Raw genomic sequence first — 16520 nt, 5'->3', positions numbered from 1 at the left:
AATACCATTTATAATGTTTAATTCATTTCTCTCAACTAGTGGTCTAATTTTACGGAGTATTATTTTTATATTTTCTCTCCTCCAATTTATCTTCCACTAACCCCTTAACTCTAATTAATTACTTTCTCCAATTTCTAAAACTAACAAGTATTTGAAAACAGAGGCAGTTTAATGGAGAGGTATATAATCTGGAGTATTAAAAAAAAAAAAAAAAACGAATGGAGTATACATGTTCGTATTAATTAGCTAGGACTATAATCAAGTGAGAAGTCCAACTATGTTTAAATTATGCAATGCTGTTTTGATAGTACAGTAATACTCCACTTTGATTCATTCCAAAAAAAAAAATCAATTGAGTAATAGGGCACGATTGAATTAAACAAGGGTATAGAAGCTTCCAAGTTCAACGAAATGAGCTACCAATATTACCTTATTTCCAAACAACTAACTTTTATTGGGTAAAGAATGCATCAAATTCTATTACAACACATACATGAAAGGAAAGTTTATATAACCATCTAATTTTGCGGCAAAAGCACATCTTTTATTAACCTGCCCAAGTTCTTGTATGAGGAACCACTAGGCTTTTTAGCAGCCTCTTCAGCCTTTATCTTCCACTCCATTGCCCTCTTTTTCATCTCCTTACCCTTCTTTCCCTCCATCAATTCCGTCACCAACTTCTCAATCTCGTCTCTCTTCACTTCACTCCCTATCCCCATCCCTATCTTCCACTCGACACAACTATATCTACAATTAGTCTGTTGCTCTGCGAAAAAAGGCCAACTTATCACTGGCACACCTCCGCAAATAGTCTCAAGAGTCGAGTTCCACCCACTGTGAGTCAAAAACCCTCCAACCGCCTTGTGCTTAAGAACTTCCTTTTGAGAGCACCAACTAGCCAACATACCTCTTTCCTTAGTTTCAACCACAAAATCATGAGGTAATGTAGGGCTATTCTCATCTACAACAATATCCGGCCTTATAATCCAAAGAAATTGCTTCTTGCTATTTGCTAACCCCCATGCAAATTCTATAAGTTGCTTTTGTGTTATTTTAGCAATGCTTCCAAAGTTAACATACACGACTGAATTAGGCTCTTTCTTGTTCAACCATTCAATGCACCCGAGTTCTTCTTTCCATAGGCTTGAATTGATGGATCTAATTGCGTCGTATTTGGGAATTATTTCATCAATGAGGAGTTCAAGAGAACCAATTGAATAAATTGGAGGTAATTGTTGCATGGAACGTAGAGAATCCAAAACTTCTTGTTCTAAGGACTCAAAGGTGTTTATGATTATAGCCGAAGCCTTAGAAGATTCTTCCACGGAATTAATTAAGAAATTAAACATAATATCATCTGGATCAGTTGTTCTAATGAAGCTTGGTAAATCTTTTAATCGAATGCTCTTCATTCCTGGTATCTCTACTTTAGTGTCCAAGTACCCATTCGTTATGCAACGTTCATCTAATCAGTGGCGAAACCATAGAATAATCATTAATTAGGTGGTTATATATAACAATCGAATATTTAGTATAGAAAAACTTTTATGAAATACTCATTTTAATTTATTTGATCAATGATGTCTGATCATATCATATATACGTCACCAATTAACTTTAATTTTTTTAACAGTTTGACAATTTATGGAGCTAAGCAACCAGTCAAGAATGGTACTCCTAATTAATATGTATACTTTTTTTGAAATCTAAACAAAGCAATTTTTAGTACGTATTTCAATTTATTGAAAAGGATCCTTAATTATTTCAATCATTGCTCTCATAACCTTTTCGTAAAGAAATAGGCAATATTGAATATTAATTGTGCATTTAAATATTTAATACACTAGTAGGCAGTTCGCAATCTTTAATTTGATTGGTTGGATGGCTTGGGCCAGGGACATCAACTTTAATTTATGGGTAATGCTATATATAGCCCCAAGGGCTACAAATAACCATTTAATATCTTTTTTTTTTTTGGTATTAGTTTAAGAATGCATGACATAAACACGCATAAATTAATGTAATTAATGAAGATATTTCATAAATATTTTCCTCTTTTAGCTTTTATTACATAGCCTTTAGTCTCGTCAAAAAAAAAATACACAGCCTTTAGGGCTGTATATATCATTTTCCTTAATTTATTTGTCACGTTTGATAAAACAATGGAGAAATGAATATTTTTAATTTAAATTTAATTCACAAAGATACCAAAACCTAACTCTAGAATTGAATTGGTTAATGCCTTAAATGTCATAATTCCTATCTACCTTGTACTTAATGGAGATCTTTCCTTTCTAATCTCGATTTTATAGCATGGTCTAAAATTTTGAGGCAAGTTATAATGTACCTATTATGATATCAAATATTTCGTAACAATAATACAGTATATGCAAGTGTGAAGTGTGTAATGTACCTTTCAAAGGAGTGAATCCTCTATCAGCCAATGTCCGATAGTGGACGTAAGCCAAGTACCCACAACCACTCGTTGTCCAAAACGCCACTTCTGGTATCCCAAACTCCTCAGCAGCCTTCATTGTGAAGGACATACAACCATCAGCCACTATGCACGTCACACGTGGACCGCCTTCCTTATTGAGTTTTGTAATAAGGTCCCGAAATGGGCCGAGGCAAGCCTTACTAGTAGACCTACACAGCTCGGGGATATCCTGGGTGGCCTCCACGCTGCCTTCAGAAGGCAGAGGGAGGCCATCCGGGATGGACTCAAAACGGAAGCTAGGAAGGCCATCTAGAGAATGAGGGCCGCGAGAGTGGAGGAAGCGACTGTGGTTGTAAATGGTATTAACAAAGGTGATATGAAAGCCATTGGAGTGGAGTAGCATGGCAAATTGAAGCATAGGAGTAATGTGGCCTTGTGCTGGGTAAGGAACACATATTGCATGCCCTCTTTTACTCATTTTTTCTCAGGCTAGCTTTTGTTAATGCTTGGCTTTGGCTTTGGATTTTATAGCCACTTGCAAGTTGCAATTCGCAACGTTTATATAGGGTTATTGTAAGGACCTATATATTATTGGTATACTCATTAGTTACACTTTATTGTGAGGGCCAAATATTAGAAGTACAAATTATATGCATTTCATATTGGTAGTAATAAATACTTAAATTGTAGATCTATCTAGGTGTAACCACTCACAAATTTTATGAATGTGATCGCAAGTCAATCATGAACAATTCAACAAATATAGCTACCAAGTAATAAATAAGAATTTATTCTAATATATAACTTGTATATGAAGGTCACCATTCAATAAAATTATAATTACTTCGTAACCTATAAATGGCATTAACAATATAACAAGTCACGTTATAAACAAAAAGAGCCAAACATCATGGTGAGCTTTCAATTATTGGAGTTAAAGGAATTTCTTTAAAACCTAATTTTTTTTTCTAAAATTTAATTACACTTCAATCCGTTCTGTTTTGGAGTAGATTTAACGAGATTTGAGGCTTTAAGCAGTATTTTCTTGACTTTACTAGCTTAAGTTAACAGCCTGTTTGTTCATAGTATTATCAATATGCAAATATATAGTACAACACTGTCTAGTTTTTTTTTTACAATAACACCTCAAAATAAAGATTTCTAATTTAAAAATATTAAAAGTGGGGAGTAAAGATTGACAGAGAATTAGAGAGTAAACAAGGAAAGAATAATACTTGATGAGGCATTAAAAACAAATTTATTCAATTCTTAATACAGCCAGAAATTTTAGATTTCTAACCTCATCAGTCAGACAATGATCTGCTTTTACCCCTCACCTTTTCTTTCTCCCACTTGAAACTTAAACATCCTTAAACTTCTGTTGTATCAACAACCGAGCTTCTTCAACAATCTTCTTCACAACTTCCCCAGCAGGTAATATTTCCTTGATGAGGCCGACTCCTTGCCCTGCATACATCCCCATACTCTCGATATCACCTGTTGTTGTTTTGTTAGGCACAGTTCCTGCAAAACGCCTTACCTCCTTTTCCTGCAAACGGCAAGGGAACCTGTCAACTTAGAAGAACTAGATAGTAGCTCAGATTGGTACATGTCAGCTGAAGTAAAATCCCTTTGTATTAATCTAAATTCCTTCTTTCCTTTTCACACTTCCTAATAGCAATTGTAGGAGTAACTAGTGAGGGAGGTGGGAAATATTCTTACCACTCCATGTATTGTTGAGCGCCCAATGACAGGCTGGTTTGTCTCATCTTCATTCTCAGGAAGAGATCTCCAGTCACTGAAGAATGGAGTTAATAAGACGCGTTGTGGTGCTCCAGGCCATCTTGCACGACCAAATACATTAGTATACTCAGTTTTGGAACATTCAATTAACTTCCTCTTGTACACAGGATGAGCATAACTTTCTTCAGTTGCGAGAAACCTATACCACGCAGATGATATTAGCTTCATCAGACACAATAAAAAATGATAAAGAACATAAGCTTTCAGGAGGTGATAACATTGTTTATTCAATCAACCAGTTCACATATACAATGATAGTCCATAGTTGCAATCTGAAAAAATTCCATTAATATTCACTGACTAAGTTTGAAATATTAGAACTTCTAAAAATCTTTCTGCTTTACTAAAAATACTAATTATTTCATACCTAGTGCCAAGGGCAACACCTCGTGCCCCAAGGGCCAAAGCAGCAACATAACCACGCGCATCCACAATGCCACCTGCAGCAATTACCGAAATATCTCGTTCCCCGATCAGGTCAACTACTCTAGGCACCAAAGCAATTAACCCTTCCTGACAAAATAATTGGAAAAGAAGATTTTGCTGAAAACTAGATGTAGAAAGAATCAGATTATTAATATGGGACGCATGGGACTATGGGAGAGTACAACACGTCAACATGAGAGTAACGTACAGAGTCAACAACTTGTATATCATTAAAACCATTATACATGTTCACAAACTGTAATTATTTCCACTTCTAACATCATCTGTAAGACAAGACGGTAATAGAAATGCTAAAGGAAAGCAAATAATTAGACATGCTATGTTGCTTCCTTTTCTACCATGAGCAAAAACAGAGGTCAGAACTCAGAAAAATGGTCACACAAATAATCTTCTACAATACAAGGGCCAAAAAACTCAATGACCATTTGAAATCAATGTTTCACCAATGCCTCTAAAAATCCTCACCTTGAACAAGATATGGAAACTGGGAAGTGAAATACATAATCTCATCAATAATGACCGAGGCACTATTTTAATTGACCTTCAATCCAACAAGCAACTAAAATTCAAAGCACGAGTAGTTACCTGATCTATCACATGCCCACCTGCTTCACGTCCTTGTACAATGATTGCATCTACTCCAACATCAATGGCCTTTTTTGCCGCTTCAATACTCCCAACCTTGTTCACACAAGCAGCTCGACAGTCAATCATCAGAGAAATCCTCTGGATTTATCAGTCCAGCTGTCTACATCCAAGTAAAGGAGGATGGGGAAACATGTAATATGCACGAAAGTGAGTTCAGGTGGCAAGTTGAAACCCAAGACATAATTATGGGAGCAAAATTACCCCAGTGATATTTGTCATGAAAAAATTTCACAAGACAAGACTCTTGGAACCTAGAGCTACAGAATTTGGACTATACAGGCTAAATCTCAGAGTTGCAGATCTTTGGACGTGGCAAAATTTACCAGATCAGAAGTTCAGAGCATGAACCCCCAAAGTCTAAAGTCAGAGTATGACAGCTGAATCAACTAACTCATCAAATCACTGCACTACCACATGATCATAACTCAGCAAGTACCTCCACATAAATAAATTCAAACAACACATATGTAGCAAATCCCAATGGATGAAGCCATGTTTCTAAACCAGCAAAGATCCACAAGTCTAGTTTTCACAGAAATAACAAAAAAAACATGTAGAAAACAAAGCAAAAGAATTAGAATGACAAAGGGACTCTTATCAAAGAAAAACAAAAAGGAAAGATACAGAGATGAAATTGGAGAATTCTGTATTGAATGAATTGATAGCAACATCGCCTGCATACCACTAAAGAAAACTCTAAGAAATCTACGAGCGACCCAAATGTTTCAATCTGAGAGCTCCAGCGTTGGGCAAGACAGGAATCACTAGTTTTGAGGAGCTTCTAGCAATATACCATAGCATACAAATTTTAGAAAATTGGATGCAGCCCATGCAGGAGGTTAAACAGTATATATTAAGATCTCAAAAGAGTTAATTAAGGCCTCCAAGAGTCCTGGCAAGCAATGGGGACCAGGTGATAAGAAGAGTCGGGCAACCTGAGTTGGCTACCCTTGACTTCATGTGTATACGTCTGAGGGGCTATCTAAATAAATAATATATACTTCATTATTTCTACTTGCCAATGGCTGTCAATACATTGGTCTAAACTTATATCTGAGAGCAAACTAGAAAAAAACCCCATGAAACCTCCCAAAGACCATCCATCCCCATTGTGAATTGTGACTTGTGAGTAACTTCCTTAGGCGTAGCCAAGATCTACTGGTTCACATCTGACATATCAGGTTCCTATCACTGATAACGGTATTGGATGGTATTGCAATTCAGACAGTCAATGTTTATTAGATATAAATAGGATGCAGTAAGCCTACTATACATTGATATTGTCGTACTAAATTGACTACCAATAGGTCACCAGGGAAAATACTTGCATCTATTCTCACTCACTACTTGATCCAACAAATTTTAATATGTGTTTCAATAGCTTTGGAGGATCAGCACAATAAATTTAAATATATGACAATATAGCCAAATTCAACTCTGCATACCAATATATGCAAAAATAAAGAACATCTAAACTTACTTGGGGAACAACTTTGACACCAGCCTCATGAGCTCTATGAACGAGCTCTTCAGATACTTCACCCCAATATAATTGCAGTACAGCCACTTTCTCCTCAAGTATAGCTTTCACATTTTCTTCATGAGGAAATGCCAAAACAACACCAATGCCAAAGGGTTTGTCAGTCAAGGTCCGAGTCTTCCTTATCATCCCTCTTACATAATCTGGGTTTTCCTGCCAAAAATGATCATACTAAACTGTCAAGAGTGTCAACTAAGTCTGCATGGAGTAATGACTATAATTTCTATGTAACATTATAGTTTACATCAGGGGGGGGAAAAAGGGGGAAAGATATGTTCACTTTGTTTATTAAATTCCACTGATCATCTTCATTCTCTCTACAAAAAAAAAATCCTTTTTTTTTCCAGAGTTTCTGTAACAAAATGATCTTTCTAAGCATAGGTGGTCAGCGTGGTTATTATATCTCAGTATACTGAAACTGATAGAGAAAATCAACCATGGTGATGTCAGCAAGAAAATTTATTATGGCCTATACTAATAAGGGAAGGCCAGACTAATCTCATTTTTATTATTCCCAGCTAAAATACAACATGATAGAGGTAAAGAAACATACAAATATGAAAATGAAACTTGGAATAGCAACTATCTTAAGGAAACATAGATTTGCCCTAACCAGATAACAAGTTGGTAAAACTCAAGATCCCAGCTTTAACCAAATTTAATACTTGTATAATGCTAGTTGGAAGCTCTATGAAGATGAGCAAAAACTTTTTGTCTTCTCCTAGCTTACAATCTATCATGGATATTTCGATAATTCAAGTACTACTCTCCCCTGCACACCAGCCCAAATAAATATCCAATATGAGGATCACAGCTTTCTTGCTTCACTCCGACTTATCATCCTATAAGGTAAGGAATCTGATTGTAATTTACAATTGGGAACTGGGAAACACATAGTAGTCATACAAATTCATAAAATTTGATAAAGGTATCAATTCATAATTAATATCAACTTCTCACCTTCAGGGTTAGTCCTTGATTATTGAAAATTGCTTACAGTTTTACACCTAAAGGCTCAAACTCACTTCGGGATACTAAAGGAGTCGAATCCATACAAATTATCAGGCAGCCGTGAGTTTGGAAGTGGGTCGAATTGAATAATTCAATTTTAGTTGTTCATATGAGCCTTAGTCTCTCTTACAAATACATATTCTTGGATCTTATGTACAAACTCCTAACAAGTCAACCTACATAATGCAGCAACACACATCATTTTCATCCTCAAATCAACATCATAATGCAATAATTAACATGACCACCAATTAGCGAAAGGTGAGCAAAGTGATCAACTTCGAACTATGTATCCATCCAACCAATCGATCTTCATCAAATCAGTCATAAACATAACTTACATCATTTACATAAATCAAACTTCAAACAAAGCATCCATCCTATGATTCCTATCCATCTATCTATATTGAGGAAAACAGTTAAATAAACCAAACTCATCCATCTATCTATCTATCTATCAATCATGAGATTTACAGTTAACAAAACAACATCAACTACAAATACCCAAAAGCAAATTTCTGATTTTTCTCAAACACAAGACAAAAATGAACAGTCAAATCAAGTAAAAACTAAATTACACTTGATTTTGATCATCACTATCTACAACAAATACTCCAGAAATTGCCTCCTTTTGGGGTTTTTTTATGGTTAAATTAAGAACTATGTATAATCATCGAATCACTGATTATGATTAATACCCTAAAAACCCAGAAACAAATAATCAGCCATAAATTAAATAATTGACTGGAAAAAAGTGGGAAGGAAGAAATCAAACCCAATCAGGGGCTCGAAGAAGGCCAATTGCACCAGCATTAGCAACCGCAGCAACAAGTTCTGGACCAGAAATGTCGGGACCAAGTGGGGCCTGCACAATTCCATAGTCAAAACCCAGAATTCCATTCCACCCCATTTGTTTTTACCTATTTCTTCTGAGAAAGTTTTCCTCTTTATCACTACAAAAATGGTGGGACTCAAAAAATTCAAAAATTGGATGCGTGTGTAAGCGAGGACGTAAGCAAAGGAAAGAGAAAACCATTTTGTAAATTGCATTTGATTGCAGATGGCGGGCGCAAAGCTCAGAATTTTCCATTGTTTCCTGTTTTTACCAAGTTTTTTTTAAAAAAAAATAATTTATTAGGAAACACTAGTAGATACTAACACTACTAATTAGCACCCAAAAAAAAAAAACTAACACTACTAAGAGCCTGTTCCCTTGGCCTTAATTTCAGTTCAGTTCAGTTCAGCTCCAATAAGTTTAATTTAGTTTAGTTCAGTTCGGCTCCAATAAGTTCGGTTCAATTCAGTTTAGTTCTTATCTAAATTTCACTCTCTCGTACTATATTTGGTTCAGTTCAGCTCAACTCCAATAAGTTCAGTTTAATTCAGTCTATCAGAATATGCAATATGAATAATAATAAAAATACAAAAATTTATATAAAAAAAGTATTTATTTGTATTTATTTATGATATAAAAAAATCTTGGATAGTCAATAGGGAATTACGGATGATAACTGGTAGACCTAATCAATGGGCGGGCTGAATTGGATCAAAAATTTAAAATTAAGCCATTCCTTGCTTCGGCATAACTTGAGTTTTGTAAAGGAAACACAGGTTGAAGTTGGAATTGAATCAAATATTTTGATATATACTTGTACATAGTTTTCGTGTCATTTAGTTTATGCTACAAATTTTGAAGTTCATATTGATTCACGTATATACGAAGTATAGTTTAGTGTAATTTAGGTTATCATACAAATTTACACATACTAATTATTGTCGTTATCAACTTATCACCATATACAACTATCTTGGATAGCACCTATATATTAATCGAACTTTAAATGTAAAGATTGACTTGATAGTAAAGTAAGTATGTACGTAGAAGTAGTTTTTCGTTGTGGTAGTTGAATTTCTTTACTCTATTACTTCGTATTAAAAAGCTACTTCATATTTAATATGGAGTACTCCGTATTCATCAGTAATAAAATTGCACTCTTGCTTCCTAATTCTCTATGAAAAGTCTCGTCCAAAAAAAATCTCTATGAAAAGATTATGAAAGCCAAAATCGAAATAATTACGGATTATTTCAATTAATTATAATAAATTGATATCAGTACTAATTGTTTGGTTTATAATTCAAAATTTTTGAGTTATGTAGTCCTATACATATTAATTAGGAATATACCATTTTTGACCTAGCTCCATGTATTGTTATACACTTATACTGTCTGGAAAAATTAAATTTAATCGGCAATGTATATGATATGATCATAATTAAAAGCAAGGTCAAAAATAATTACTCCTATCTATATAGTAATGAAATGAGTGTTTCACGAAGGTTTTTCTAAATTAATAACATTCGATTGTTATATTTAACTAACTTATGTGGTAACTAGTTAAATATAGAATCAAGACAAAAGTTTGCTCCTTTAATAAAGTTAATAACCATATATTAACACAGAAATACTTGCGTGGACCTGGTTCACAATAATATTATTGTGGACCCGAGGTTTATACACACGCAACTGACATTATATTGAACATAGTGACCTTTATTTTTAACATAGTAACCTTATTTTTAACATAGTAACCTTTATTAAAAGTTGTATAACGTTTAATACTATTGTAAACTTGAAGTATGACGTTATGACCTTAATTTTAACATAATGACCTTTATTATTAATATTGACCTTATAAAATATTCATTAAAAAAATTAACCTCTTATAGCCTATATATTACCAAAATGACTTTTATTTTCAACATAGTGACCTTCATTTTATTATAGTGACTTTATTTTTTTTATTAATAAAATAACCATAGTTTCTCTAATGTTAGTGGTCCACAATAAATTAATGTGAACCAGGTCCATTTAAGAATTTGTAGTATGTCATACACTCGGGCTCACCAGTCACCATTTAACATTAGTTACATTACACATCTTAATTATATAGTACTCCCTCCGTTTCATAAAGATGTTCCTGTTACGCAAATCGATGCAAAATTTTACCCATCTTTGACCGCAAATATCTTTAATCTCACACTAGAAAAAATTATAAAAGTTAGATATAAATAATCTACTCACCAAGACGAATCAAACTAGATCCCACATGACTATATTTGCTCTTATAGATTAACTAGGTTAGATCCCGTGCCATGCACGGTAATTTCAATATTTATCTTTAGTTTAATACAATTATTTTACTATAAAAATAATATCAGATTGCAAAATAGGATGAAAATTCTATATTTACAATTTTTTTGAATCTTTAAATTAAAGAAAACAGAGGAAGAAATGCATGCACGACTAATAAAAATAACCATGGATTACATTACAAAGTTATAGATAATATTACATTATTGTTTATATGACTTTGTTCCCGTCATAAAATAAATAAATATATAAATCTTTGTTGAATGTGTAAAAATGAATATACTTGCCAAACAGAAAAGAAATATTATTGTAAAGTAAGTATTAAACTAAATACTTCTCGAAGAAGCTTTGAAAAAAAAAAGAAAAAAAAAAACCTTTTGGAGGGAAAATTTTTAGCCAGGTTATAACAAGTGTCATTTCTGGTTTCGCCTTTAGTATAGGTATATTGATAGAAATTTAGAAGATTCTCTCTTTCTTAAAAAAGTCAAAGATTCAAAACAGGAACATCATTGTGGAACGGAGGGAGTAGTATATGCGAGCATTACTCCGTAGTAATGTAGTATATAACACAAAGAACAGTAGTTTAATAAAAACATCATGAACATACGGTATATAATTGAAGCTTACATTTAATATAAATATCCCGGCAGTAATTGTAAACAGATGATCTGAGGTAGATACTAGCTTAGCTTAGCTAAATAAAACACGTTGTGATTGGTACTAGGGCCACAAATGTTCCACGTAAGTTGATTAGATGTTTTTGGTTTCTTTGCAATGAATGTCTCTGATTGCCTGTCTACACCAACTTAACTGTTTTAGCTCCTAGAACTAGCACTGGCGCAATATAGATTTAGTGGTTTAATTTGCATGCAACTTCTGAATACTTATCTTAATTCATTGTATCTAACTATGTACTAAGTGCTTATTTTCATTGTGTTTAACTATGTACTAATATATACAAGTAAGTGCTTATTTTCAACAACTTAGAATAAATGTTGTGTCAAGTGAAGAGATCTTTACTTGTTGTTTTCTAACTTCACGCAGTTTTGCTTCAAGTAAACTTCATCAAATATTATAAAATATGTATAGAGTAAATTTTGCATTCAATTCAACCAATTGATCACGTAATTTGAGTGACTTGAGTTTATAGTAACAGAGGTGGATGTACTCAATTATTGAATATATATTGAATTATTGATCATATAAAACCAGTTGCAAAATCATCTAGTCAGAATAATATTTTACTAGCCGCATACTTTTATTTGAAATTTCACAATGTTTATTATGGCTATATAAATCAATTAAATAAATAAGTTAAAGTTTGTAAAGATATATGAGATATAATTAATATGTATTTGATGAGTATCATTGCTACTGAACTAAGCTGGAATTGAAGTAAACTAAACTGAACTGATTGGAGCTGAACTGATTGGAGCTGAACTGAACTGAACTGAATTGATTGGAGCTGAAATGAACTGAATTGAGCTGAAATGAATATTTTATGAGAGAAGGAAATTAAGAGTTGAACTGAACTGAACTGAACTGAAATTAAGTAAATATGAATAGGCCTAAATAACCAATTGTAGAATTCAACGGATTAATAGAATTATTTTACTCATTTTACCATAGTTTCGCCCATGTTGATATGATCTACACATATAGTATGATACATCATATTGTTGCCTTGCAAATTAAATTTTGAAGATATAGGTATTTTTGCCTATTTATTATGAGTAAACGGCCTGTTTAATATTGGTACTTTTTCTTAATTATTATGAGTAATGGCATGTTTAATAAATAAATTAAACTACTCAAAAATGAGAGGTTTCAAACACTTGCCATCATCAACTTGTGTGTCTCTTTACAAACAAATAGAGTAACCACACATCTCGTCGAAAAGAACAAAATACTTCAACTTATTACCAATTATATACATTAAATAGAAGATAAATATATTTAATTAAGGTTTATCCATATAAATAGTTTTAAAATCATTAACTAATTAAAAACCAAGGTCGGTAGCCACCATTTTCCACTAGGCCACTATGCTATTGCATTGTATGGGAAATCGTCAACCCCCAAGCCAAAGTTCTGTTCGCCGGCCAACTTTTTCGTGTCTCCCATACTCGTGAAAAACGAGAACCACTAAAAACTTACAACTTTATAATATGTGATATTTTTCATATCATAAATTTATAAAGTAACACCACATATTTTTTTTGCTAATTTAACCGTACCACCACCTCCTCCTTATGTTTTGTTTTCATGCATCCATCATTATATGCCAAAACTTTACCTTATATTCCACGAATCATGGCACTATTATGTTAATTAATTGTTTATTAGCCTTTAAACATGATTATGATTAGTAGTCTATTAAACTATACAACAAATTAGTGATTTGTTAGTTAAGTACTTAACTTGTTTGTGGTGTCTTTAGTTTTACTTCACAAGATGAGAATAATTTGTGTCTAGGTTCTTTGATTTTTAGTTGTTTTGTGAGTCTTTGTCATCAATGAATTTTATATCCATATTGACAAGAAAAGCATATTACTATTATTGAGTTGAGGTATCAAATTGTTTGTGCATGAGGTTTAGCTAGATATGGTTTTCATGATCTTTGTTATAAATTATTATCAATGGGTGTCAACTTTCATGTTTGGTATAGGTTCCAAACTTTGAAATGTCTTACTTTGCTTTCAACTTTAACTTCTCGGGTCATTTATGTTGCCTAATTAATGGGTGATTCAATCATGCATATAAGAGATTTTTAAAAAATGCAAGGTCATTAAAATCACGTACGGGGTATGTAGAGCGTGTACACATCAACAAATGAGTTTGTATTTGTGTTAACGTTCTTGCAATCTTACTTCTTGTTGTGACCTAGTGGCTCCCAATTGATATTATTTTCTATCTATTCAACTACATATATGATTTCATTGTTGATGGGTGGGTTTTCATGGCAAAGAATTCCATGATTGAGAAAATATAAGTTGACTTATGAGTCTTTCTAGCACAATTTAATAATATCATAAATTGATGAGGTTAAAATATTAATTGCAACTTTGTTGTATCACTCCACAAATCAATAAACACGATTAACCTTGTATCATTTAGGTATGAAGTTGATCTTAGCATGCCTCATTTTAATATGTCTTAGTGTAATTTATTTTTCATAAACCTTTATGTTGTAAAAGTGAAAGTAACACAACTTAAATTAAAACTTGTTTAGCCCAACATTATCATTCATTCATGTCAATCATTAAACCTACATATTCTCCCACCCCACCCCTCCCATGAAGCAATGAAAACTAAGCATTCACTAAATTGCTAGCTAACTTTAGAATCAAACTTTTATTTAATTTTGGATGTTACTTTTGGCAATCACCTAACTCCACTTGAATAAAAACACAAAATCTAAAGCAAGATTGAAGAATAATCTCTCAAAACTAAAATAAGAGTACAAATATTATCATAATATCATTGATAACGGCGCCTAAAGCCCACTTGGTTGTTAAACTTAATCAGAAACTAATTTGATTAAAAGCTTAATTAAGAGTTAATTGGGCCCATATTTTTGGGCTAAGCCAATCATAAGAAGGACTGAATCAGGTTCAGTAGTCTACGTAGCACTTAATAATAGCCTAACACCTACTTACGCAAACTATGACTTTAGTGGGCCCCATTATTCTGGGATTGTCAGTAAAATAGTGTAGATAAGGGTTTGGAATCATTGATCCTCTGTTCTGCAACTCCACACTTTCATCATACACCTCTGCTCCAATTGGTGAATCTCATTTGATTTGATTAATTTATTAGGATGATGTGGAAATGTATGTATGTAGGTTCAATGTCTCTTGTTTATTGATTTGATTTGTCTCATTTTTCTTCCTGTGTCTAAATTTGAATTGTAACTGTTGGTGCATCATATGGTGAATTGGTGGAAGAGTGAGCATTCAATGTTGCAGTATCTTGTAAAAGTTGTAACTTGTAATATCTAATAACATTATTATGTTTTTTCTTCGAAAATTCTAGTAATTCGAAGTTGTTTAACTATAAGGCGTACCTATTATAATATATTAATATTAACATGGTTGCAACGAATATTCTGACAAGAAAATAAGTAGGAATTAATGCGATATTAGCAATTTAAAGTGATTTGTGTTTTGTAGCAAAGTTTATGTGTTTATCAAAATATGTTGAAAATACACATAATAATCATCTATTAAGTAAATACAATACGAACAATGTTGGAACTTTAAGTCATCGTTTCAATTTGATATCCTTCGTACATTAAAACAAGTTACTAGTTGAAATCACAAACCTTCTTTATATCTCAAAAGAGGTAGGGTGATGATCAATCGATCACAATTTTTTTGATTGCGATTAAGGCTCTAACCTTGCTGTTGTAAGTTGTTAAACTTATGCTGAAGTTATGCATTCACTTATACAAGGACTAGTTGCACCATTAATAGGAATAGATCATATACCAAACTTTTTTAAAAAAACTTCAAACATTTTTTTTTTATCAAAATATACTTTTAAGTTTTAACCATATTTCCCCACCATTAGGTCTATTACTAGTAAGCTGTAGCTATGCCTAAAAATACGAGCTCTGGCTATGCTCTAAATTTGTAAATAATCATACCATCTTCACACGTCAAAACGCACTGCTCATCAACTCTCATATGTCACCATCACTGCCTAGACTTAATATAAATCCACTTCACCTACGAACCTCAGTCACCTTAAAATAATTGCTTCATCTTTTTATTTTACAATAATTATTTCGTTCTTAAATGAATACTCTACAACAAACTTGAATTTAACGCATTTTTAAGAAGAGTCATGATTGTTACATAAAAATCAATTAATTAACATGCAAGCAGGTTTAGTGAGTTTTTTTTTTAATTGTTTGTGAGGGTAATAGACAATTAAAAATTAGTATGGAGTATTAATAGGGTTAGAAGGAATGAAAAACAATAAAATAATCATAGGGCCTATTTTCTTTAGATAATTTTCAATTCAGTTCAGTTTAGTTCTTAGTTTACTTTTCTCATAAAATGTTCAGTTCAGCTCAGTCCAGTCAATCAAACAGACCGATAGTCTCATGTTCAATTAGAAAGCATACAAAAATTCATACCGTAAACTAATGAATGATGCAAGTGCTATAAACTATGTGAAGGTTTTAAATAATTTACAAAGATTAGATATTTTTTTTTAACTCACATTATATGTCAAATCGTTAGACATAATTTAAATTGGAGGTTACGATCCTGTTCATTAAAATTGTTTGATTCCGCTCTAATGAAACCTGCTTTGCTTTACTAAACCTATTCTGCTCTGCTTTGCTAGAAGCTCAAGAGAATGTAGCTGAAGTAGTCAAAATCATTCATTAAGACATTAAAATCCAAAACTAGACTCTTATCATTAAGAACAAATAGGGAAATAAAAAACACATTTGAAAAATTAGTATGGAGTA

At 32.7% G+C, this 16520-nt stretch overlaps 2 protein-coding genes across 2 annotated transcripts; both read right to left on the bottom strand.

Moving 5' to 3' along the window:
* Positions 1-491: 491 nt before the first annotated feature.
* On the bottom strand, positions 492-2936 carry LOC145619380 (7-deoxyloganetin glucosyltransferase-like). Its single transcript, XM_081674061.1, has 2 exons — positions 2414-2936; positions 492-1465 (listed from the first exon to the last, which is right to left on the bottom strand). The coding sequence occupies exons 1-2, from the start codon at positions 2913-2915 to the stop codon at positions 519-521; spliced, it is 1449 nt and encodes a 482-aa protein (XP_081530187.1). The 5' UTR covers positions 2916-2936; the 3' UTR covers positions 492-518.
* A 650-nt stretch (positions 2937-3586) lies between these two features.
* On the bottom strand, positions 3587-8880 carry LOC145619381 (uncharacterized). Its single transcript, XM_081674062.1, has 6 exons — positions 8662-8880; positions 6816-7028; positions 5273-5368; positions 4608-4753; positions 4160-4379; positions 3587-3986 (listed from the first exon to the last, which is right to left on the bottom strand). Exons 1-6 carry the CDS (start codon positions 8794-8796, stop codon positions 3798-3800), a joined length of 999 nt encoding a protein of 332 aa, XP_081530188.1. The 5' UTR covers positions 8797-8880; the 3' UTR covers positions 3587-3797.
* Between the last annotated feature and the right edge of the window lie 7640 nt (positions 8881-16520).

The sequence above is a fragment of the Chenopodium album genome, chromosome 27, assembly GCF_948465745.1.
Source record: "Chenopodium album chromosome 27, dcCheAlbu1.1, whole genome shotgun sequence".
In the NCBI taxonomy this organism is placed as follows: domain Eukaryota; kingdom Viridiplantae; phylum Streptophyta; class Magnoliopsida; order Caryophyllales; family Amaranthaceae; genus Chenopodium; species Chenopodium album.
This window is presented reverse-complemented; position numbering and strand designations above follow the sequence as displayed.

Excerpts from the sequence above, each read along its gene's own strand:
- LOC145619380 (XM_081674061.1), bottom strand. The coding sequence starts at position 2,915 with ATGAGTAAAAGAGGGCATGCAATATGTGTTCCTTACCCAGCACAAGGC. Across the intron at positions 1,466-2,413 it reads AGGATTCACTCCTTTGAAAG|ATGAACGTTGCATAACGAAT; the intron begins GTACATTACACA and ends GCCACTGATTAG.
- LOC145619381 (XM_081674062.1), bottom strand. The coding sequence starts at position 8,796 with ATGGGGTGGAATGGAATTCTGGGTTTTGACTATGGAATTGTGCAGGCC. Across the intron at positions 4,754-5,272 it reads GTGGGCATGTGATAGATCAG|GAAGGGTTAATTGCTTTGGT; the intron begins GTAACTACTCGT and ends TTATTTTGTCAG. Across the intron at positions 3,987-4,159 it reads GCTCAACAATACATGGAGTG|GAAAAGGAGGTAAGGCGTTT; the intron begins GTAAGAATATTT and ends TGCCGTTTGCAG.